Source organism: Meles meles, chromosome 17, assembly GCF_922984935.1.
Source record: "Meles meles chromosome 17, mMelMel3.1 paternal haplotype, whole genome shotgun sequence".
Taxonomy (NCBI): Eukaryota; Metazoa; Chordata; class Mammalia; order Carnivora; family Mustelidae; genus Meles; species Meles meles.
In genome coordinates, this window is record NC_060082.1 from 15,680,001 (window position 1) to 15,705,845 (window position 25,845).

Sequence of the window (25,845 nt, forward strand, 5' to 3'; positions counted from 1 at the left end):
TGTCAAATAAATAAATAAAATCTTTAAAAAAAAAAAAAAAAGAACTTCCCTACCTGTTTTCCTTATTTATTATCTTTCAAGCAATATCGTTAAGTTGCTACTTCCCCCCAGAAGTCCTGATGCTATTTTTATAAAGACAAGATTGAATTTATAGGTTAACTTAGAAAGAATCAATATTTCTATGATGTTGGGCTTTTCTAACCAATAATATGTTTATACTTTCTATTCGTCTTCTGTGTCTCTCACTGAGGCTTAAAATTTTCTTCATATAGGTCTTGTACATATTTGTTAAATTTATTTACTAATATTTTATAATATATAAATTTATACACTTATAAATTATTTTAAATTTTATATACTTATGGATTATTTTAAATTTTATATACTTATAAATTATACACATATATGAATAATTAAGTAATTTACAAGAACTGCTTTTTTAAATGATACTTGCCATTTACCCTGAGATACCTTTCTTTTTTTTTTTTTTTTTTTTTGAGATACCTTTCTTTAGAAAGCTTTCTTTAGAAAGCTTTCTAATATTCACTTTCAAAAATTTGTATCTAGTGATCTTTCACCAACTTGCAGCAAGCAAATGTGCCTTTTTTGTTACTAGGATTTTTTTGTCATTTTCCCTAAAGCACAGAAATTTTACCAGGTGAAAAATGGTAACCTGATTAATTAGGCTATCAACTAGTTTTGTTTTTTTTTTTTAAAGATTTTATTTATTTATTTGTCAGAGAGAGAAAGGGAGAGAGAGTGAGCAAGCACTGGCAGAGTGGCAGGCAGAGGCAGAGGGAGAGGCAGGCTCCCTGCTGAGCAAGGAGCCCAATGTGGGACTTGCTCCCAGGAGCCTGGGATCATGACCTGAGCTGAAGGCAGTGGCTTAACCAACTGAGCCACCCAGGCATCCCTAGTTTTTAATAAATCAAATATGAAGTCTATAAAATGGCACCAAAGGTTGTACGTAAAGGATCTCTTCTCCCATAGATTTTGCAAAAAATAAAGAAGACAGACAAACTAGTCAAATTGTTCTGAAGTGCATAAGGCAAGAGAAAAACCAGATGTTGGTGTCACAGTGGAATAGAGATAACTGGGAGAAAATTTTGAAAACATTGGGCCATACCCTTTGCTTGCATAATGGATTAGAACTTGAGTTTGAGGATTTAATGAGAGAATGATAGAACAAGCACAAACAAATGTAAATGGCAAAAATTAACAGATTGCCCCACCCACTCTGGAATGTATTACAATGTATTTTCTGCCTTTTCTTAATGTCGACCGTAAAAGTGAGGATTAGCACTTAGTTCTGTAGGAGTCTACCTGATTTGAGATGTCCCTTCAATTATGAGGAACATAGGATGCAAATTAGATTATTCTAGGGTCTATAAATGCCATTTACTGACCTCAAATAAATACTTTGCTCAGCAGCTCTCAAGAGGGCCTCATTCACCTTGCACAAGTGAACAGTGAACTCCCATGCGTCGGTTTACAACATCTTCAGGATTTTTTTTCTCTTCACATATATAAATTAACTAAAAATTTCTTTTATAATTACCTATAAAAGTTCCTTATGAAACATATTGAGTGTGGGATTCTTTTAAATTAGAAGAGGTGTGTAAATTAAGGAAGAAAAATGAAAATGGCTGATAGCACAGTAGTAGAAATACAGCTTATGTGACACTGTTTTTAAAATTATAAATTTTTTGGTCTAACTGGTAGGTTAAAATAATATGTGATGAGAATTTATGCTTATATAATTATTTTACAAAGTTTCAAAAAGATTTTCAACTACAAATACTGTGAAACTATCTAATGGTCCAGAAGGAAAAGAGGAAAAAAGAGAAAAAGAAAATCTGAGGTCCTGTAGAATATCTTCCCAGACTCCCTCCTCTTTACTACTAAACTACATTTTTTAGATTCGTTACACTGTTCCTATTCTTAACAGACAATACCATGTCCTGCTCTTTATCTTAAGCAGTTATTGTGGAGCCCTTTGTGAGTAGTTTAATTCTTCATTATCCTCACTTTTGAATGAATCTGGAAGTGATCTTCCTTGCTTAATAACGTGACAGATTGTTTTGTGTCTCAGTTTCTAAGGCAAAGCACTGGGATGTGCTAATTGCTGAGTCCTTTGTGCACTGTTAACTCTCACCTGCCCTGAAAACCTGAATGGCAACTTAGTTTAAGGGCCTCCTTCTCTTAATCCTCTGTTTTGTGTTGTGGTGTTGTGGCATGGAATAAAAGTATTTGAGAAAGAGAGAATGTGGATTACAAGGGGGGGGGGGGTGATGAAAATGACCCTTCAGCATTAGCAAAGGGAAATATCATTTTAGTAATAATAAATAAATAGATTTGATAAATGCATACTGTTAAATTTGAGTCATTCTATTGATTCCTGAAAAATTTTTTTTTTCCTCAGTATAGAAACATACAAAGAATAGGTTTTAGGAGATTTTTTTTTTCCCCCAGTGTGGATATTTTCAACCAGGAAGGAATCTTAAAAAGAAAAAGTGGAAGAAAAGGATAGGGAAGGGATGGGAAAGGAAGGAAGGAAGGGAGGAAGGGAAGGAGGGAGGGAGGGCAAGGGAGAGTGGAAGGAATGCAGAAAGGGAGGAAGGAGAGCAAATAATGAAATTAGCATTCCTCAGGTGCTTGCTTTTTTTTTTTTTTTTTGCTTGAAAGAACAGATGGCCCTGAAAAAAAATATATAATTAGTTTTGAAGACTTTTTAAAAAGGGAAATGGAAATTTGGAAATAATACCACACCTATACACACACACACACACACACACACACACACACACACACAGGTGTTATCTCTGGGTGGTTTAATCTTCCTTTTTCCCTTTTTTACTTAAGTTTTAAAACTCTTTATAAAACATAAATATTATTTTTGCAATAAATTTCTTAAAAAATGAACTAATAAAAGCAGAGGGTTCCAAAGCATAGTCCTTTGGAGTAATCACAGCTGGTTCTGCCAGGAAGGAAGAGATCAGAAGGTGAGTCAGAAGCCCTAAGGTAGAAGCCTGTAGGAGGATAAAAGGGCTTGATGCAAATTTCAGGGCTTATGCAGAACTCTTTCGTGATGAGTATAATGTTCAATTTTCCTGGTCATGTTTTGCCTGGGTTTCTTTCTCTGGTAGTTGTCAGTGGTCATCACACAAGCAAAACTACTGAGGATAGTGCAAACCAAATAGGAAATGAAATAGGCTTGGTCAGAGATGCAAATGGGACTCTTTGTGACTGAGACCATCAAGACCATGTTAGGGAAGGACTGAGGAGTGGAAGATACTGGGTTGTTGAAGTTAGAGGATAGAGAGCAGGGGCCAGAAGTTTTCCCTCCCCTGGTGACATCTGGAATTGAGGGTGGGGCGTAATTTAAAGACAGAATAGGATTTTTCTATGTGGAAAAACTAGAGAAATATAAATATGATTGCCCCCCCCCATTCTTTGTTCTCTGAGCGTAAACTTTTTCCTTTTCTAAATGGGGTCAGTATCTCATGCACGATCAGTATCAAGTAGTTTGCCGCTCAGCATATATTCCCAGCTAGAAACAAAAACAAGTAAAGAGGAACCAAAACTTCTCGAGTGAACCAAGAACTGTTGGGTTTAAACCAGATGATGTGTATTTTTAACCACCTTAAAATACCAACACCCAGAATAGGCTTACCTTCTCCAGGAGTTGCCGGTCACCGGAAATAGTGCTTTAGATTGTCAGTACATTCAAACACTATTAATATCTTAAAAAAAAAATCTCAAAAACCCACAAAAACGCAGTCCATCTTTCAAGGTTACCTAGAGAAATTCAGAGATTTTAGTACACCGTCTGATTCTCTGAATGCCTTTCTTCCCAGAATAAACTGTGTTTTATAAAAAATTACAAGGGGTGGGGAGACAGAGAAGCATTTGTTTTCTTGGGAAGGTAAGGAAAATAATTATATGTGGGAACCCCTCAGACTTCCAAGGAGTCTGCAGGAAGGCTAATGCTGTTAGGAAAGGGACAGCTTTGTTTTATAGTCCCTGATGTCGGGTTTTTAGTGTGGAGGGAAATGTGCACTTTCCGAGCTGTGCTTGCAAGCAATGCAGTATCTCTGACACGCCGCCCTCTGGGAAAACCCGCCAGTGGGGGAACGGCTGCAATGATGCAGTACAGCTTGTAACTTGGAATCCCGTCGGAGAACTTTGTAGTTGCTTGTCAGTCAGTGGGAAGATAAAAGAGGCAGCTTCTTTTCAAGCAATTTGAATTCATTTCCCCGTAATGAGTTAGAGGGTCAGGCAGCAGGAGTGAGCTCGCCTGAGATCTTATAAAGTGTATTTTGTGAGAGGAAGAGAACAGCAGCGGAGCAAAGGGAACATAATGTCTGCCTAGTCGCTAAATAAGCAGAAGAATGTGGCCAGTGGTTGGTCCTTGGTCCACTTCTTTGCAGGACCGCTTACCTGCTTCCCCATGTTTCCCGAAGGAAAGGTCAAAGGGAGTACAGCTGTAGCCCATTTTATTAAATAAATAAACACCCAGTACATGAAAATTGAAACTCAGCGAAAGTCTAAAGTAGCAGGTGCCAGTATTTCCTACATAAATACTCATGAAGCACAGACACGTGAAAGGCATTATACTATGGGTATTTTTCACATTAGATGATTATTGACCATACAATTTCTTTGAGAGACACAGAAGAAATTAAATGAGTGTCATGCTACAGCTATCGACTGTAGCTGGGGACCTCTCTCCCTGACCATTTTAAATGTCTTAAAATCAACACCAGATATATTAGGAATGACAGCTATGGAAAAAGCTGGTACTCAGAGCAAGAATTAATGTGAAGACCAGTAAGAACACAGGGAAAACAGAGAAAATTACTTTCTCCCTATTTCTTTGGGAAGCAAATTTCTCCTTTGCAGAAAAGAAATGCCTGCTAATATACTTTTGCATAAAGTTCCAACACATTTCTAGAGATGTGAATGCACACAAATAGAAACACATGAGAAATAAAAACGTATTTTACTCAGAGATAAAATCATTGCTGTTTTGTTGGTGAAAATATGAATGGGCAATAGTAAGATGTATGTCATTTCAAACGTTTGGCTATAGAATACATACCCCCTGAATATATTGACACCTCTGATTGTATATCATGTCATGGCCAATAAAGCTATAGAAATATGTAATTAGGAGATATTCTTCCACAAGAATGGAGTTAAGCATTAATTTATCAAAATTACTTAACTCATCTGCTCTCAACACTCACACAGCAGCTTATTGAATTTGTGTCTCATATCTAATTGGCTATTTTCTTGACATAATGAACAAGTGCAAACTCTATGCTGTTGTGTCTGTTGAAGCGGCGACGTAATGATGAAAAAGGCAAATCCCAGCCTGGGCTGCACAGCGGCAGGGACTGGAGTCCACAGAGGCAGGAGAGAACCAGAGGGTGCTGGTTCTCTGCTCTCACCATGAAAGCTTCTGTTTTAAACCCTGCTGGAGCATCTCTGCATAGGAGTCTCTCCATTCTGCTACTTCATAAAAGGAGACTGTTCATCATCAGATCACCCCCCAAAATATTTTACTTTGGTTTGTGAAAGACTTTTGAATGGATTTTGTTTTTGTTTTAAATCAAATGGGAGGCTTCAAAGCATGTAGAAATGCTCAAACCATTTTTGAACTCACACCGTGTCTGATTTGGGGGTTTCTAGTACACACAGTGAGGTTCACCTGAAGACTCCAGCCATGGAGCGATATGTACTGTTTCGAAGTGATGTTGTATAACCCCTAAAACACCTGTCAGCTATGGGGTTTTGTATGCTTTTTGTCATTGCAAGTTTTTAGTGTTTGTTGAATAAATTGTATGATTAGAGTTGGCTTCAGCTATTTCTAAGCTGAAAATATACCCATTATACCTAGTTACCTGGATGTTGAATAAAGAGGTTGTTGATAGATAAGTGTCAGCTATCAATTAATATTAGGAGGACATGGAAGAGTGGACTGTATAGAGAAACAGAAAAAAATCTCGCCCTGCCAGACCAGCCTCTGAGACAGAGTCCTACAGCTGAGCTGCTTCTGTGCGGTGGGTCACAGGATGGACCTGTTTGATGATGATGGGTTAGAGTGTTACAAGGATCACAAACCTTATGTTTGGCTCCTTAGAAAGTATTCTTAGGTGACTCTGAAATCATCATGCTGTATACTAAGAATAGCCCAGTGAGAACTAATATTTCCCAACTTCTTGCATGAAGTTATTAGATCAATGAGTTACTTCACACAACCCCAAAAACAGAATCCAAGGTTGCTAGCAGACTATTTAAAAAAGTACAGCAAGTTTATACAGTTCTCTGAGAATTTTCTTTCTTTGTTTATAAATGAGGTTGCATGTAAATCTTACTTTTTTTTTTTGTAGTCATACTACTTTGGGGAGATATCAAAAGGACTTATATCTGAGGAACACATATCTGAAATCTTAGAATTAAATTTGCATGTTTGTTCATTCATTCATTCATTTGTTCATGCCACAAACACGTATTTAGTTTTTATGGAGCAAGACAGAAATTGTGATAGGTACTAGTTTATAGTGTGAGCTAAGTAGACAAGGTCCTGCACTGAAAGGGGTTGTGGTTTACAAGGGGAGAGAAAAATTCACAAATAATCACATAATTTTATACTTATAAAATTTATACTTATAAAATTACAAACTTTAAAAAACATTAAAGTAAAAGGATATGTCACTAAGATTTTATTTATTATTTTTGACTATTTTTTTTAAGATTTTTATTTATTTATTTGACAGACAGAGATCATAAGTAGGCAGAGAGGCAGGCCAGGGTGGTGCAGGAGGAAGCAGGCTCCCTGCTGAGCAGAGAGCCTGATGCGGGGCTCAATCCCAGGACCCCAAGATGACAACCCGAGCTGAAGGCAGAGGCTTAACCCACTGAGCCACCCAGGCACCCCATGTCACTAAGATTTTAGAAGAGGGAACTTAGTTTAAATTGAAGGAGGGGGAAAACCTTTTCAGCAAATGATATTTAGGGTAACATCTAAGTACTAACTCAGGAGAAGAATACAGGAAAGAGGATTCTAGAGAAAATGGTATTTGTGAAAGATGCAGGGAAGGTAAAATTTTGGTGAGTTTGAGGAAATGACAGAAGGCCAGTGTTACTGGACAGAGTGAATGAGGAAGAGAATGTCATAAGACTGGTAAAAGCTAAGCTGGACCTACTTCATGAGGCATCCTGTAGGATATTTTAAGCATTTTTTTTAAATTTATTTATTTGACAGAGAGAGATCACGAGTAGACAGAGAGGCAGGCAGAGGGAGAGGGAGAGAGGGAAGCAGGCTCGCCGCTGAGCAGAGAGCCTGATGTGGGACTCGATCCCAGGACCCTGCTGAGATCATGACCTGAGCCGAAGGCAGCGGCTTAACGCACTGAGCCACCCAGGCGCCCCTATTTTAAGCATTTTTGCGTAGAAATACAATAATTACAAAGTATTATCAGTATTTTTTGAATTGTTATATAGATGGAAATTACTTAAACTTAGTCACTGTAGTCTTAGATTAGAATATTTTATTCTCTTCAGCAATATTTTTGTCAAAATGATATTAATTATAAATGAGTTATATTTCATTTGGTTGGCATCCACTCTTTTTTCCTATGGGCATATACATATGTGTATATATATGTGTATGCATATACATAATATATTTGAGATCTTGCCAAAACACTTTATATCCTACTTAACTCATTTAACTTTGTATCCATGAGTATTTCTCACATCACACACAAAGCACCCAGAGAAAGCATTTTCAATAGGTACATAATATCACTGGTATGGATATACCAGAATGTATTAGCCATTTCATTGTTATTGCATGCTTATTATTTTTACTATTAGAAAGCATATTTATTATTAATATATAATTCCATATATATCATTACCATATTTTGCTAAAAACAAATTGTTAACGATTGATTTTTTTTTAAGATTTTATTTTTTAATTTATTTTGACAGAGATCACAAGTGGGCAGAGAGGCAGGCAGAGAGAGAAGGGGAAGCAGGCTCCCCACTGAGCAGAGAGCCTGATGCAGTCCTGATCCCAGGACCCTGAGACCATGACCTGAGCTGAAGGCAGAGGCTTTAAACCACTGAGCCACCCAGGAGCCCCTGATAATATTTTTTTAAGATTCTTGATAGGCATTAAAAAAATGCTTTCAAGAAAAATCCTATCGGGACACCTGGGTGGCTCAGTCAGTTAAGCATCTGCCTTAAGCTCAGATCTTGACCTTAGAGTCCTGGGATCCAGCTCCACATCTAGCTCCCTAGTCAGAGGGGAGCCTGCTTCTCTCTCTGCCTCTGCTGTTCCCTGTGCTTGTGCTCTCTCTCTCTCTCTCTCTCTCAAATAAATAAAGTCTTAAAAAAATCATAACAATTTACATGTCCAATAGAGGTATACAAATATGTTTATCTTTCTGTAATTATACTAATTTGGTAAAAATGATAGGTTGCTTTAATTTGCATTTCTTTTATTCCTATTGAGATCAAGCATATTCCATATGCTTATGTTTGTTTAGCTTTCTTATTCACACACTTTACTCAGGAGATTTTAGAGGTTTTTAAATTCATTTTTATTTGTGGAAGCTTTAATATTAAGAATAGTAATTATTAGTCATTAGAATGTCAGTTCGTCTTTTTGGTGTGTTTATGTATTTTAGGGGCTCCTGGGTGGTTCACTCAGTTGGGCATCCATCTCTTGATTTCAGCTCAGGTCATGATCTCAGGGTTGTGGGATCAAGCCCCACATAGGGCTCTGCACTCAATTTGGAGTCCGCTTGAGATTCTCTCCCTCTCCCTTTGCCCCTCTCCCTACTTTTGCTCTCACACTTTCTCTCTAAAATAAATGTAATTAAAGAGACAGGAAATAGTGTTTTATATTTTTAATAATGAAATCTCTACTTATTTTTATAAAAATATTTTTTTCTCTATCCAGTGTTAAAACATTATGTTGTTTAATTTTGTTACATTTATCAGAGATTTAAATTCATAGGTATGATGATGCTAATTTCTGGGCTATTTATTCCTTCTTTCATTTCTCTGTTTCTCTTTGAATCATCACTATGACAATTTAATCTTTCTTCTTTCAGTATTTTAGATATTTAGAAAATACCTTTGCATCTTATAGTCACAGTTCCCATCTTCTCCCTGCAGCTTATTACTCATTTTTGTTAAAAGGTCTTAGTTCTTATACATATATTTTTTCCAAATGAACACTAAATTGAGTTGAAAAAATGCCACTGATATTTTTAATGGGCTCATCTTTTTATAAATTAATTCATGAGAAATTTACATCTTTTAATAGTTCCCATCCAGAAATGTGTTATAATTTCATTTATTTAGGTATTTTATATCTCACAACAAACCTTTTTTTTCCCATAAAGACTCTATTTCTTGTTAGGGTTATGTCCAGGTATTTTACTTTTTTTTTTTTTTTTTGGATTTGTGATTGTGCTTATTTATTTTTAATGTAATATTAAAAGAATCATTACTGGTATCACATCTATGTTTTAAAATATTCCATTTTCACCAATACTCTTTGAAAGCATTTATAAATCTCTGAGTTCATTTTTCCAGCTCTAGTAAGAATGGAAGGAAGTAAGTAAGAAAATACAGAGGTCCTTATACTTAATGGAACATTCTTTGAGTCCAGCCCATTCAGTTATTCATTGAGTTCAGCCTATTCATTTATTAGATGAATATAACACACTGACAGACAAGATGGATGCTTTTACTGTGAACAAAAAGGTTTTTTTTAATTTAATTTCCAATCACAAGTATAACCCATACAGCATGATGATTTCACATAAACCACAATCAAACTTTGACTAATTTTTTGTTTCCAGAAATTCATTTGAGAAAATTAAAATATGCTTGTCAAGCACATATAAAAGGTTTAACATATTTGTATCCATTTGTACTAATTGAGAGAACCAGCAGTTCCCTTTTTTGGAATTGTTAAATAGAAATAATTAGATAGGCACACAAAAAAATCTGTAAAGTCATGTTCCTGGCAAAGTTTATTTACATAACAAAACTTGAGAGGGGTGTTCCTAAATGTGGAGCTATGTGGATTAACCACATTGTGGTGAATTCATTTTTTTTTTTTTTTTCCATTTTATTTATTTTTTCAGCGTAACAGTATTCATTCTTTTTGCACAACACCCAGTGCTCCATGCAAAACGTGCCCTCCCCATTACCCACCACCTGTTCCCCCAACCTCCCACCCCTGACCCTTCAAAACCCTCAGGTTGTTTTTCAGAGTCCATAGTCTCTTATGGTTCGCCTCCCCTCCCCAATGTCCATAGAATTCATTTTAAAGTTTATGCAGATGTGCATTATTGGTAAATATGCAGTATTGCAGTGACAGAATAATATTATAAAATTCTGGAAGTGTAAAATATAGTAATATATTTATATATGTGTGTGCAGGTAAAAATATGGAAGGATACATACCAAAATACACCAAAACATTAACAAGGTGACAATGATTATCTTGAAATTTTCGGTAATTTTAGTTTTCTCTTCATAGTGTCTGATGTAGTCTTAAAATTTATAATAAACAAAGATTTCTTTTATAATCAGACAAAGAAGGAATGAATGAAGGCAAGAGAAAAAAAAAAAGAGGTAGTTCGTAGCATGTATCATCTTACAGCAAAACTATTAGAAGATTTTAGGAGACAATAGACCCTAAAACTCCAAATCTCAAGTGAACTTGGGAACAGAAGACTTGACTTCACTAAGTACGGGGAGTTAAACATCTTGGGCCTGGACTTCTTTCAGATGCCCAACCAATTGCAATTACTGTTTATTATCTTCTTGCTTTTACTTGGATCCCTTAAACTTAAAGTGATTCACTTTCCCTTTTCCCTAATAATTTATACCTTTATGATAATAGAGTTTCTTAATATCGTTTTTGATTTGTACTCTCTGTTTCCCGTCTAATGATTTACTCTGTACGGCAGATGTGCAAAAGTTACCATATTAGAAAAATTATTATGCTATAATAATTATGGTACCGTCAAAATGAATTAAATTATGCTTCATTGTAAATAGTAAAATGTATTAATTTTTTTAAAAGCCTTTTTATGCCAGAGAGGATAAATAAAGTTACCTTTATATACTTTCATTAAACACCATGACAGTACAAGCCACATTGACAGAACTGACAACAAATCAACTCACTCCTTACAGCAATCCCTTCCACGTAGTTCTAGAATTAGCTTCCTCAGGACTATGAATTAAATGCAATGTATGTAATAGAATCTGTGCATTCTATGAATAAGAGTTTCACCTTCATTTTGTCTGAATGTAGGCAGATCTTGGAACAAAGTTTCCTTCCATCAATTTAAGATGAAAATGAACCTACATTTTACGTGTGCATTCTTGTTTTCCCTTTAGCATATCACAGTAGGGTTGTCAAATAGGCATACAAAGTGAGCTACACATGTAATTTTGAATTTTTAATACATGTAAAAAAATAAAAAGGAATAGCAGAAATTAACTTAGTAGTGTATCTTATTTGAATGAATGTACCCAAAATATTGTCATTTCAACGGGTAATCAAAATCTTAAAGTTAATAATGAGATTGCATGTTCTTTTTCTTATACTAAGTTTATGTGTATATTTTATACTTCAAGGACACTTCAGTGCAAATGATTATCTTGATCAGAAATATTTGATCTATATTTAGTTTTCAAAACAGTTTAAAAAGTATATTTCCATACCAACATAATTTAAAAATTTTCTAATAACTAAATCACCTATCAGTTTTTAATTTAACTGAACTAAAATTAAATAAAATTAGAAACTCAGTTTTCCCCAGACACACTAGCCATGTTTCGAGTGCTCAATAGCCACATATGGATAGTGGCCATTGCCTGTGAACGCTCAGGCTCAGAACATGTACAAAAGATGTCAGCATATTTTGTAAAAAGTGAAAAGTTAAGTCAATGCCAGACTATACAGAACATACTGTCTACTGGATTTCAGAGAATGTGAAGTAACTGATGTTTTCCCTCATTAAATCAACTGGTTAGCTGGTTGGCTGAATTGGTAATCAAACAGTTGCTCTGGGCCTTTGCGGAAATCATCTCATTTTCTTTTTTTAGGTCCTTTAATATTTTCTAAGGCAAATATGTGTATGTGCCCCAATCATGCTGAAAGCTGTCTCCCCTGGATATTCCTGTTATCCTTGAGACAACCCTTGATTTAACTGGTACATAGGAAATTTTGAGGAAAATAATGAGCATCTACATTAACAGAAGAAATTGAATGTAGCTACTGAGCTATCATGTTTTGTTCTTAACTTCTCAACCATCTTATAAATCATGTAAATAAGTACAATAAACATTTATTGAGTGATTCCATAATACTTTGGATCTCCAGGTCCATCATTTGTGATGACACATAGAAGTTGGCCAAGGAAAGCTAAAAGTATGTCGTATGTCAAATAACGCCTTCCATCAAGTTTAGAGCACCATTTCTTTCTCAGCATTACAACTTCGTGTAATGGCACTTGGCAGTATTGGCATTTCTGATATGACTTCTTTTGGCTAGCTCAGCATTCTTAAGAAATAAATAGTTTTTTCACTCTGTGATTGAAAGGGTTAAACAGTACCAATTCATTACCACTCACAAAAGGATTTATTTTGTTCTCATAAATCAGTTTTATTCCACATTTTTATTATTCCCTTGGGTGAGCTACTCCAATTGAAATCAATACAAGTGCAAGTGACACAATCAATCTAGATATTTGATTATGGATTGGAGATCCCTAGACTGGCTTTTTAAGCCAGTTTCTTTCTGATCATCTCCCCCAAAGAACTGACTCTTCTTATTGGCACCTATGACTTATGAACATGTTTAAAAAGCAGATAATTTTCATTTGTATACTGATGATGGAAGCCTGCTGAATGAGCAGAGATTAAAAGGTCAAGACCTAAAATATGTAACTACAGTGTTGCTAATAAGCTGTCCCAATTTTTAGGTATTTTTCTTAACATGAAGTTAGCTTTAAAATAACTTTATTCTTTCTTTAAAAAATACAAACTAATATAATTGGTGGCTATAAACTGCATTCTTAGGCAGTGACTAACTACTTCTCATGATAGAGATGTTTTCACTCATTTATGTAGAACTTAACCACACTAACTAGGTTAATAAGAAAACAGTTAAGGTGAATTAAATGTCTTCGAAGGGATTCAAGCTGGTTCTTTTCATTTCCATAATTATCCAGGCTGGAAAGCCACCATCGAGGGATTTCAAAGAGGAGAACAGTTCAACTTTAAATTAGAGAGCAAAATTGATTAAGTTGTTGCTCAAGAGGGCAACATTTATATATCAAACTCTCTTTGCTTTACAAACAAATTTATATCTTATGATCCTTTACACATTGAATGCTTATTTGGGGACTCATGGTACCACATTATCGTTCTCTTGCTTCTGACTCCAGCCACCTGTTCTTGGTTCTTAAGCCAAATTTTTGCAAAGGCACAATTACACCATTTTGTAACTCATTTTCTTATACTTAAAATAAGGCAATATTTGGTACACTTATCTGATTATTTCTTTAAAATAAATTCCAAGGCAATATTAACACTACATTTGCTTCTTTCAGCAAATATGTTAGCCTCATTTAGCCTTTTAATTGTTTTCAGTGAGCTCTGTAGGAAAGAGGATGTTTTGTGTTTTTTCACAAATTACCTCTGGAAGGCACATAAGATTGAAAGTTTAAAAGAAGCCCTTTAGAAGCAGTTGAAACAGCAAATCCATCCTTCTTTCATCCCGAGTCTTTAATTATTCTTTAGTTACTCTTGTTAAGCCTTCAGAACAGCAACTCTCCCTTCAGTCAAAGCCATGCATTTGGATTTCCATTTGCAAACTTCTTGGGCATGTGGAATTAGGGACTGTCTATAACAGATTTTCTTCCTGCTTCTTCTCCTTCCAGTAATTTGCATGTATAACTGCTGCATAATTAAAGATATTCACAGCATTGATGACAGAACAGTGCAGTGGCATAAGATAGGACTCTGTCAATACAGTGTTCTGTCCACATGCACTGTTCCATTCTTTAAAAAGAGTTTACTCAAGAAAATCAATCTAGAAATTGGCAATGCCTGTCTTTGTACCGGAAAGCAGCACATTTTTAAAGAGGTAGTCACTTTAATTGTTCAATGCAGAGGTAAAACTTTAAAGGGCCAGATAGTAAATGTTTTACATCTTGTAGGCACTAGGGCCTATGCCATAACTCCTCAGTTGCAAGTTGTAGCATGACAATACCTAGAGTATAAGTGTCTGTGTTATAATAAAACTTTATTTATAAAAGCAGAAAGCTGGCTAAATTTGACCTGTAGGCTGTAGTTTGCGGATCCCTGGTTTTATTATAATTTATTTATAAATTTAAATCCAATTTGTATATTTTTCTTGTGTATTTAACTATTTCATAATGCTTTTGACTTTTAAAAATTATGTGTGCTAGCTTAAAATGTATGTAATATAGAAAAATGACAATGAACCCCATTCCCTATAAATAACCCATGTCAACAAATACGGAACATCATTTCCAACCTCTCTTAATTCATGAGTGATTTCTTGGTAACAAACAACAGAAACAATTCTGGTTAGTTAAGGCAAAAATGAATGATTACAAGAGAACTGAGCATTTAAAAAAGTTGTCAGGAAAGCTGGTGAGTAAAACTTGTGTGGAGACCACAAATAGCTTCGCCCAGACAAGCTTGGCCTCCAAATGCCCCTGCCTTGCCCTCACCCCCACCGCCTCCTAACCCTCCTGCACTCCCGGAGCAGCACTGGACAATGCAGGCCTACTTCTGCATTCTCAACAATTCTAGAGACATCTAGAGGAATCCCTGATTGACTTGAGTTAGATGCATTCCATCCAGTTTTGTAGTCCCCAGGTGGCAGCATCTAATGGGCATCCCAGTAGTCAGTGTCCACATGACCTCCAGCTATCCTTTCATTTAAAAAAAAAGATCCTAAGTATATTCCTTATCATTTTCTTTATATGTATCTGTCATCTTCTCATTCATTGTTATTATCTCTTGATTTTTTTCTTATGCATTGATTATGATTATCTCAAGGCTTTCCATCATGCGATTGATTTCAATTTTATCTGTTTCTATTGTGTTATTTTTCTAACTTTATTAAATATTTAATGATTTTTTTTTCTAATTTTCAATTTGTTTCTCTGGCTTTGCAGCGTTCTTTTTCATTGTATGGGGAATACATATCATTTTTCTCCCCCACAACCATGTGATTACTTTGTCTTTTTATGTTGGGATCTTTTCTTTTCTTTTAGCTATATGTATGCATGTTCAGTAGGTTCTTCCCTTAAAATTTATTTTGCTTCTGCCTTGTATGGGCAGCTCTGTCCAGACTTTGCTCTTGTTCTGAACATGGCCACTTCTTTTCCTTTCTGGTGATAGTTAGTCTTCCCTCCACCTAAGCATTGAGAACTGGGTGTTGTGATTAATGTCCTTGTCTGTAACCTTGGGGTGGGGATAGGAGGAAATGGGAGCAAATTCAAGGATATGGATAAATTCATTGGGCTGAATTCTAGGGGATCTAGTTTCTCGGTCTCCTCTGAAATCCCATTAAATGTCTCTTGTAGCAGTCTCCACTCCATTTATTCACATACATCTTCCAGTCCTAGTAACACCAGCTTCTTCCCCCAACTCAACACAGGGTTCGGTAGAATGGCCATTCTTCCTATTTCTACGGACTCTACTCAGTTCATTTCCCTTCAGATTGAAGAAGATTAGTAGGAGTTCCAAGGATTTTGCTTGGTTTTTATTCCTTACTCTAGGAACAGAGTTAGGAACTATGTTATGCTGAGCATAAATGTACCATATCTTTCTTTTGTTGTGAGGTTTCAAAATTAATGTCATTAATTTGTTCTTTTTCCTTTATACATTTGCTCTAGGATTTTCAGCTGTTCTTGTTAATCCTATTATTTTTGTTCTCCTAGTTTTCTTCCATTTTGGAAGGCATTTTAGAAAGGTAATTCTGTCATACTAATTTATCCATTCTTCTCCATAAAGCATAAACTTTTATAAGTTCACAATTTATTCCTAATTCTCTTCTCAGCAAGATGATTCATCTCCACAGTTTGGAAACCGTAATGCACAGACTCTAAAATAGCATAGGATTATCCCAACCTCTTGGTATTAATACTTGTGTAGTCTATTCCCCTAGCGTGTGGTCAAAACCTGTGGCTTGTCCATAACCAAAACTATGGCAGAGAAGATAGGATGTTAGTTCTGACAACATTACATAAGATTGTAACATCTTGCTGGACGACTAGCTCCCTTGCTAGCTTTAATAAAGCAGGCAGCCATGTTGGGGAGACCAATGAGAAAGAAATGGGGGCAATTTCTATGTAAAAGCCAGCTTAGCAACTGAGGGCCAATAACCTGTGGAAACTGAGGCACTCAGTTCCAATAGACTGAAAAGAACAGGATGCTGTCAGAAACTACCTGAGTTGGAGATGATCCTTCCCCAGTAGAACCTTGAAATGGGACTTTGGTCCCAGCCAGCACCTTGACTGCAACCTTTAAAGATCCTGAGCACAGGACCCAGTTAAGCATGCTCAGACCCCTGGCCCACAGGAAGTATGAGATAAGAAATATATGTTGTTTTGAGTGGCTTAGCTTGTGATAATGTCATCACACAACAGTAGATAACTAGTACAGGAACACAGAACTATGTGACTGCAGAAGATAAAGCAGGCAGAAATCACCATGGAACATGATAGAATTCTCACCTAAAATGGATGCTCTCCTTTATTTCTTTCTTTTTTTTTTTAATTTTATTTATTTTTTCAGCGTAACAGTATTCATTGTTTTTGCACAACACCCAGTGCTCCATGCAAAACGTGCCCTCCCCATTACCCACCACCTGTTCCTCCAACCTCCCACCCTTGACCCTTCAAAACCCTCAGGTTGTTTTTCAGAGTCCATAGTCTCTCATGGTTCGCCTCCCCTACCAAATTTTTTTTTTTTTAATAAACATAATGTCTTTTTATCCCCAGGGGTACAGGTCTGTGAATCGCCAGGTTTACACACTTCACAGCACTCACGATAGCACATACCCTCCCCAATGTCCATAGCCCCCTCCCCCTCTCCCATTCCCACCTTCCCCCAGCAACCCCCAGTTTGTTTTGTGAGATTAAGAGTCATTTATGGTTTGTCTCCCTCCCAATCCCATCTTGTTTCATTTATTCTTCTCCTATCCCCCTAACCCCCCATGTTGCTTCTCCATGTCCTCATATCAGGGAGATCATATGATAGTTGTCTTTCTCTGATTGACTTATTTCACTAAGCATGATACGCTCTAGTTCCATCCACGTCGTCGCAAATGGCAAGATTTCATTTCTTTTGATGGCTGCATAGTATTCCATTGTGTATATATACCACATCTTCTTTATCCATTCATCTGTTGATGGACAGCTAGGTTCTTTCCATAGTTTGGCTATTGTAGACATTGCTGCTATAAACATTTGGGTACACGTGCCCCTTCGGATCACTATGTTTGTATCTTTAGGGTAAATACCCAGTAGTGCAATTGCTGGGTCATAGGGTAGTTCTATTTTCAACATTTTGAGGAACCTCTATGCTGTTTTCCAGAGTGGTTGCACCAGCTTGCATTCCCACCAACAGTGGAGGAGGGTTCCCCTTTCTCCACATCCTCGCCAGCATCTGTCATTTCCTGACTTGTTAATTTTAGCCATTCTGACTGGTGTGAGGTGATATCTCATTGTGGTTTTGATTTGTATTTTCCTGATGCCGAGTGACGTGGAGCACTTTTTCATGTGTCTGTTGGCCATCTGGATGACATTTAATGCAATCCCTATCAAAATACCATCCATTTTTTTCAAAGAAATGGAACAAATAATCCTAAAATTTATATGGAACCAGAAAAGACCTCAAATAGCCAAAGGAATATTGAAAAAGAAAGCCAAAGTTGGTGGCATCACAATTCCAGACTTCGAGCTCTATTACAAAGCTGTCATCATCAAGACAGCATGGTACTGGCACAAAAACAGACATATAGATCAGTGGAACAGAATAGAGAGCCCAGAAAGCAGGATGCTCTCCTTTAATGGAGAATCTGCCTCAAGCATATGTAGCTAAATAACTAAAAAGTAAATTGTAAGCATTTCATTAAGAAATGGTGATAAGGTGTTCAGGGATCAATAATAATTGCTGAGCTATGCATTTGATCACAGTAGTACTAGAAGTTGAGTATGGCCCATGTGTTTAGTAAGGTTCTACTAGAATTCCAAAAGGAAACAGCAGCTTCTGTCAACCAGTCAGTCATGTTCGTGTCCAAAATTTACTCTGGAAGCTGCAAATCACTTTTTATGGTAGCATATTTTCCCAAATAGCTCTTGGCTGATTGAGATGATGGCAATAGTTTGTTCATTTGGAAAACTAACACTTTGTCCAATTGGGAAAAAGAAACAAAACAAACCTGATTTTTCAGAGTATAACATAGTTATGAAAATGAACCATACTTCCCTAAGTTACCACAATCATAACAAACCTCTTAATTTACTCTTGAAAAATCTGCATATACACACACATGTGCACACATAGTTCTTTTCTGATATTAATAAAATGAGATCCATTTAGGAAAACCTGACTATGGCATATAAAACAAAATCGATGAAAAGAAACCATGCTCCAAAGGACTTTTTAAAATGATATTTTAAATATTTGGAAGAGTAATTGTACATTAGTGATAGTCTTTCCCACATGTTAAAAACAAAAACAAAGGGGCCCCTGGGTGGCTCAGTTGTTAGGCGTCTGCCTTCAGCTCAGATCATGATCCCAGGGTTCTGGGATCATACCCCACATCAGGTTCCCTGTTCTCTGGGAAGCCTGCTTCTCCCTCTCCCATTCTCCCTGATTGTGTTCCCTCTCTCACTGGGTCTCTCTCTGTCAAATAATAAATACAACTGTTTTAAAAACAAAAAGAACAAAATAAAACAAAAAATACCCAGTATTTACGGAGCCCTTCTTGTTCCTGCACAAGCAAAGACTCAGGGCAGAGGTTTCTGAAGCATCTTTTGGTGAGTTGTTGAAACATTCTCTGGATTTATTCCCTGAACTACAATTGTCATTCTAGCAGAGTGACCACTCTTAAGAGGATTCAGAGAAGTACAGCTTTTACCAGATGACAACTAATTAAAAATCACATTAGAGTAATTACAATAATGGTAAGAAATATGATGCATTAATAGAGCACTGTCCTTCCCAGGGCGCCGAGTCACTCACAGGTTACCCATTTCTTTCTCTTTCAAAACGTTCTGTGGAGAAGACAGCTACGTCGGTATACATCTATAAATATTTTCTACGTTCGCAACAATTTAAGGCCAGGAATAGGTCCCTTTAACCATATGTTAACTTAAAAAGGAAAAAATGCCCAGTGCTATTCGGATCTCTGCCAAGATGCTGTCTGTGATCATAATGGAGTTTGGAGGATGCACTTGCCTTTTGGGTAAAATAATTTGAAATAATAACTTCAGAAAGAATGAATAAAAGTAACTTAAAAATTAATACATGCTATAGAGTAACCTAGAATTATTAGCTCACATTAAAGGCCTTATTCACCACTTTGCCCAGATCTGCGGTTTGTCATTCCATGTCTTTTGATTTGGGGATTGGCAGAATTCTGTGATAATGAGACGGAGCTGAACAACACTAAAATTGAGACCTCAATATCAGGGAAATATAGCATTTTCTTTTTACAGCAAGAAGAGGGAAAATTAGTTAACACCTTTCCTACCTTCAGGTGTAATTGGATTCAGAAAAAGGCTAACTTAAAGCAGGACCAGGGCTGACATGGAAAATCCTCACAAGGTAACAAGAATCAGTTTGGTTTGTTCGCTGTCATTTCTCATTATAATCTTTGTCATGAGAATGGATTCATGTTGTGCCATTTTCTGTTCTTGTTACAATCTTTGTCACATGAATAAGATATCAGGATGTTAATGCCTGGCATACAGTCTTCTGTGTGTGATGATACTGTACAAGACTACGCTGACCTTTGCAATATTATGTATTCTGATTGGTTGTTCATTTCACCTCTTTCCCACAAGTTAATAAGGCTGTAAAAAGGAGAGAACCGAAATGGCCAGCCAGTCAAATTATAGAATATTGAAAAGGTCAGAGCAGTACAGCACAGAGGGAAAAAAATTATGAAATATATGGTGCATTAAAATTCTTGTGACAATGATTATAACAAGAATGGGAAAGGATACCCATTTATGTTGTATCAATCTGGAGAACCCCATAGGACGATATTCCTGAGAGCAATCATTTACGCCTCCCTGGATCATATGTGTCTATTTATACTGGTTTTTGCTTAAAAAAATAATTGTATAGAAAATATCCTACTATTCAACAAATAGCATTAAATGCAAGATTTTAGCCTTAAAAAATGAGCATGAATGCTATTAACATTTTTGTAAGATTTCATATCCGCAGCTAAGAAAATGTTTTTTATAAGTAAGATCTGTTGGGCATAGATTTATGTTGGCTGTTTCTCAAGTTAACACTTTTTTCTTCAAAATAAAGTAGAAAAGTAGGCCTGAATGACTTAACTTCTTAGAAAATCTTTTAGGATGTAGAATGTCCTGAGGGAGCATTTAGGAGTTTATTTGAAAATTTTAGGAATCTAACCAAAACTACTTGTTGTTTTTTGCTTGTGATGCGTGATGTTGGACAATATACAAAGGATCTCTCCTTCCCCTGTATCTTCAGTGGTGAGATTGAAAGGGAGAGAGAGAAATACCAGAAATACTGAAATGATTTCTCAGTGTGTGCAAAATGACTACTCATTTTAAAAATTATTTTAAGTATACTTAAATATTTCTTATGAAATAATTTACTAGATTTTTTTAGTTTGTAAAGGTAGATCTGGTTGAAGAATCCACTTTACACGTTCTGAAGATGCAGTATTTCACTAATAAAGATTTATAGCCCAAAGCTAGAGTCTAAAGGCATCATTAACAAGGATGTCAAAAGTGACCTAAGTATTTTGGGAAACAGACGAGGTGAATTTGGATCATTAATACTAGCTTGAACATAGATTAAATAATCCTAAAATCAGTTTTTCTGCATGCTTAAGAACAATCACCAGTGATTCCTGGGCCCTGCTTTCGAACAGTCTCATTTGGTAGGTCTGGAGTGGAACTCAGCTCTGTGGATGTTGATGAAGTATTCCCAGGTGACTCTGGTGTACGTGGCCCCTGGAGCACTAGTGTGATGACCATGTCTGCAGAGTGCTTAGTGTGACCCCCAGGTTAAAGCCCAGTGGTGCAGACCACACCCAAAGAGGTGGATGAGGGGAACTTGATTTCAGACTTAGTGCCTGGTGGCAGGGTGACAGCGAGTTGTGGTTCCAGGGCCTTCACCGTCCACTTATACTTACAAATAGGGCCAGTGCTAAGGGAGACCAGACAGAAATGGTCACCTATGATAGGAAATGCTTATCATTTTAGCATTTTCTAGCTTGAATCTTGAGGCTGCACCAATGGGGCTGTATTTTCCAGCCCACTGAAAACAAAGTTTATGCAGTGAAAAAGCAGTAAAGCGAGACCCTCTCAAGCATGGGGAGGCAGGGTGGCGGGGGGGATCTGAGGACTTGCATTTTAAGAATTTTCCCCCAGGATCTCAGAACTCAAACTGGTTCAGTTCAAAGGAAGAAACAGAAGAATAAAGTGGAGACAGAGACAAAATCTGTGGATCTGGTTTTGGTTTTAAATCTGGGGGTTTATGAGCTTCACCAGGGGTTGAAATCCTGATGGTTGCTCCAGGCTTATGGAGCTTCATGTGAGTGGGGTAAGGGAGCATTGGACTCACTCAGCTGTGTGGTTCCTGGAGATACACAAGTTCTTTTTTGAGCTGAACAAAATGGTTATGTAATTGCATACTTCTCATAATTATTGAGTAATTATATGCTTCTTATAATTACGGAGTAATCATTGTTCTATAACTAGAACTTAATGTTACAACTAATTGTATAATTACCATGTATTAATGTTATCTGGGAAACTTAGAATAGAGTGGTATTTAATATATTTGCCCCTGCCATGCCATTTTCAAAGATAGCAAAATTGTTTGTTTTACAGCTAGAAATTTGCTTCAGAAACAAACAAAATATAAGGTAAAAAAAACTCTCACCAGTACTATAATCTTAGATGTTAACTCCTTGTTCTTACGTTTGCACCTGGCTTGAAGTTTTACAAAATCGTATTCTCTTGGCTTAATTTTAGAATTCTCCTCGTTATTTTGTAGTCTTCAATTTTTTGTAAGGTATGTGCTATTACACTACTTCAGAGGCAATTAGGCGTCTACCTGGGTCTTGCAGGATAAAGCTGACCTTTTTGAAATTTTACAATTGGGTATGTGACAACAGCAGCAAGTGTTTCAGCTATAACTGAAAATTCTTCCAAGGAGTTAGACATTATGGGACTTGAGGTCTTCAAATGCGGATAATGTAATTTTTCTTCGACAGTGCTTACAAGGAATTCATAGTAAATCTTAACCAGGTTTCTTGAGTCCGTCTTGTACATCTTGAGCATATTGTTATCAGAACCTAGCAAAGCCTGCTCTCTGCATGCAGTTGCAGTCAGTAATCTGTCTAATCAGGTGGACCAGTTACGAAGAACCTGTGAGAGCTAGTAGAGTGTCATTTGGAAAAGTCTTTTCAAGGCAACTTTTCAGGTTTCAGAATTTCTTGTTGATATGTGCTCCACATAGATCTATCTGTGGTGTCTATTTCCGTTTTAGGAACTTAATTCTTAAGCAGTGAACATATCTTTATCTTATTAAAACTGAATAGAAATTATTAGCCCCTAAGTACATTTATTCCCTTGGAAATAAACCACTCCGTTGTGCCAATTTCAAGTTCAGAGCAATAAATTCTTGCATGACACTAGGGATTTCTTCTGGTCATGGGAAACATTTAACTTAACCTGTGTATTTTGCAGCAATAATTTTTTTTCAGCTACATCCTTCTTCCCAAAACTATTACAAGTATCTTTTAAAGTTTTTTTGTATTTTTAAAGTTTTGTTTGCCTTACCCACATTTCATGAAAATGCTAATAACTAGATGTGAGATCCTCTTTCACGTCATTTGATTCTTTATTAATTATAGAGCTTGATGTATAACATGATTGGACAATGACCTAGGGGTAGCAGATGTGATTAATGTTGCTTTGTTCATTGAAAAAAATTAGAATTTTGATTCATATACATTGTTGGGTGGGAGAGAGGGAAAATGTAATAGAAGAGTAATTGCTACAGAGGAAGTAGAATACAGAGTGTAGAATTCTTTATCACTTGCTAGTTATAAATGTTTGTTTTGTATGTATTAGTTTATTTATAAATGTTTTGTTTGTAATGCATCAGTTGTACTATAGCAAGAACAGTTACAGTTCCTAGTTGCTGTAGATGAATACCTATTATATGCTGGGTAATGTAAAGAAATGATCTTGCTTAATCTTTACAGTAACACTGCAATCAAAGTATTATCATTCCCCACTCTCAGATGAAAAACATGAGACTCAGACATACCGAATGACTTAGCAAAGAGCACACTCCTCAGGAATGATAAGGACAGGCTCAAATGCAGAACTTTCTAACAATCAAATGCCTGTACTTTTCTTTGCACCATATTCTGCTACAAAACTGTGTCTAAAATATAGTATTTTTGGTAACTATTAAAACCATTCTGTTTATCATACAGTGCAAGATCATTATTGGTACATGACCATATTTTAATTTTTTCACATTTAACCAGTAAAGATTATGTCATTATCTGGAAATCTTGCAAATATGATTTCCCCTTAAAGTCCGACACTGTGTGTGTGTGTGTGTGTGTGTGTGTGTGTGTGTGTGTGTGTGTTAAGATTTTTATTTATATTAGACAGAGATCAGAAGTAGGCAGAGAGGCAGGCAGAGGGGGAGGAAGAGAGGCAAACTCCCTGCTGAACAGAGAGCCTGATGCGGGGCTCTATCCCAGGACCCTGGGATCATGACCCAAGCGGAAGGCAGTGACTTAATTCACTGAGCCACCCAGGTGCCCCGTGTGTTTTTTATTCATTTGCCTATGTTTGTAGAATCTGTGTGGGGGAAATTTAAGGGACATACAATAAAAGTGTTTTGGCAAAGAAAAAAAAGGCTGTTTGAGGTAAATATTACTATTGTTAACAACTCCTTTGTTTTAGGCATAACGATAACTAAATTTTACTAAATTTCAGCAATATTCTGAAAAATTTGCCTCATAAATATACTATTTATATCCAGAACCATTCTAGATGGCAGGGAAAGAGTGTGATTTCTTCCATTCTGCATATCGTATAAAATCCAAGAATGGGGGTGCCTGGGTAGCTTAGGAATTTAAGTGTCTTGCCTTCTGCTCAGGTCATAGTCCCAGGGTCTTGGGATCAAGCCCCATGTCTGGATCTGAGCTCAGGGGGGACTCTGCTTGAGGATTCTCTCTCTCTCCCTCTGCTCCTTCCCCCACTCATGTGTTTTCTCTTTCTTAAATAAATAAATATAATCTAAAAAAAAAAAAAAAAATCCAAGGACGGGGAAAAAAAACCCTCACGCAATTACAAATAATCCATCGTGGAATCAATTACTGTGTCTGTGTCTGAGTTGTCCTTGTATGCATGATACTTGTGAACAGCTGCACACCATCTTAGAATAACAGTTCAGTTTTTTTTTTTTTTTTAAATATTTTATTTATTTACAGACAGATCACAAGGAGGCAGAGAGGCAGGCAGAAAGAGAGGAAGGGAGCAGGCTCCCCGCCAAGCAGAGAGCCCGATGTGGGGCTCGATCCCAGGATCCTGGGATCATGACCTGAGCTGAAGGCAGAGGCTTTAACCCACTGAGCCACCCAGGCGCCCCAGTTCAGTTATTTTGATCACAGATGAATGAATGAACTCTTAAATATACACTAATTTTCATAATTTTCCTTTTTATCAGCAGTTAATAACTACACTCTTCTGAATGGCTCACAAGTCATGCACCGCAGTGAAGAGACCAACGTTTGGGTACTCATTGAGGGGCTGGTTCCTTTTACTAACTATACTGTGCAAGTGAATGCCTCAAATAGCCAAGGCAGCTTGTTGAGTGATCCCATAACACTGGCAATGCCACCCGGGGGTAAGTCCATGAACAACGTTGGCTACATAGATTTGTATAACTGTTCTACTAGAAGTCTCCACTGAGTGCTTCATTATTGTGAAAATTAATTTTTTTTTCTAGAACTTAGAGGCTCAATCGTATTTCTGGTTGTTTGGGTTGTTGTTTTCTTTGACTGAGACCCTTTTATTGATTTTTTTTGTTCTGTTGAGACTGCTTTCATCTTGCACTGTGTGTATGTACGGGTATATATCATACATATGTATCTCTTGCTTTGCATGTTAAAAAGACTGGGAAGTTTTTGTTTGTTTGTTTGAGACTTCATTTAGATACCAAACCTGCATTTTTCGTTTGAGTTTTGGTTCTCATTCCTGCTTTTTTGAAGAACATTATATATCTGTACCTTTCCATTTGCCAAAAAAGGGCAGTGTGCAGCCAATGGAAAAGGAAGGCTACTCACACCACTGGAAAAACACCTTTAACTTCCGTGTCCTAATGATTAGAGTTAAATATTGTCACTTTTATACGTGAAATGTGATACAATCCAGATACTTTTATTTTAACTATCTGTATAAATAACTGATTTAACTTATTGAGAATTATCATTGTGATCTGCAGTCACCT

The 25,845-nt window shown here is 36.5% G+C and overlaps 1 protein-coding gene across 1 annotated transcript in view; it reads left to right on the forward strand.

The window, feature by feature from the left end:
* The window catches only part of USH2A (usherin), a 714,551-nt gene that overhangs the window by 407,199 nt on the left and 281,507 nt on the right, over positions 1-25,845 (forward strand). Inside the window, exon 37 of the mRNA XM_045983172.1 lies at positions 25,063-25,242. Within this exon, the coding sequence (XP_045839128.1) occupies positions 25,063-25,242 (180 nt within the window). The remainder of the gene's footprint in view (positions 1-25,062; positions 25,243-25,845) is intronic.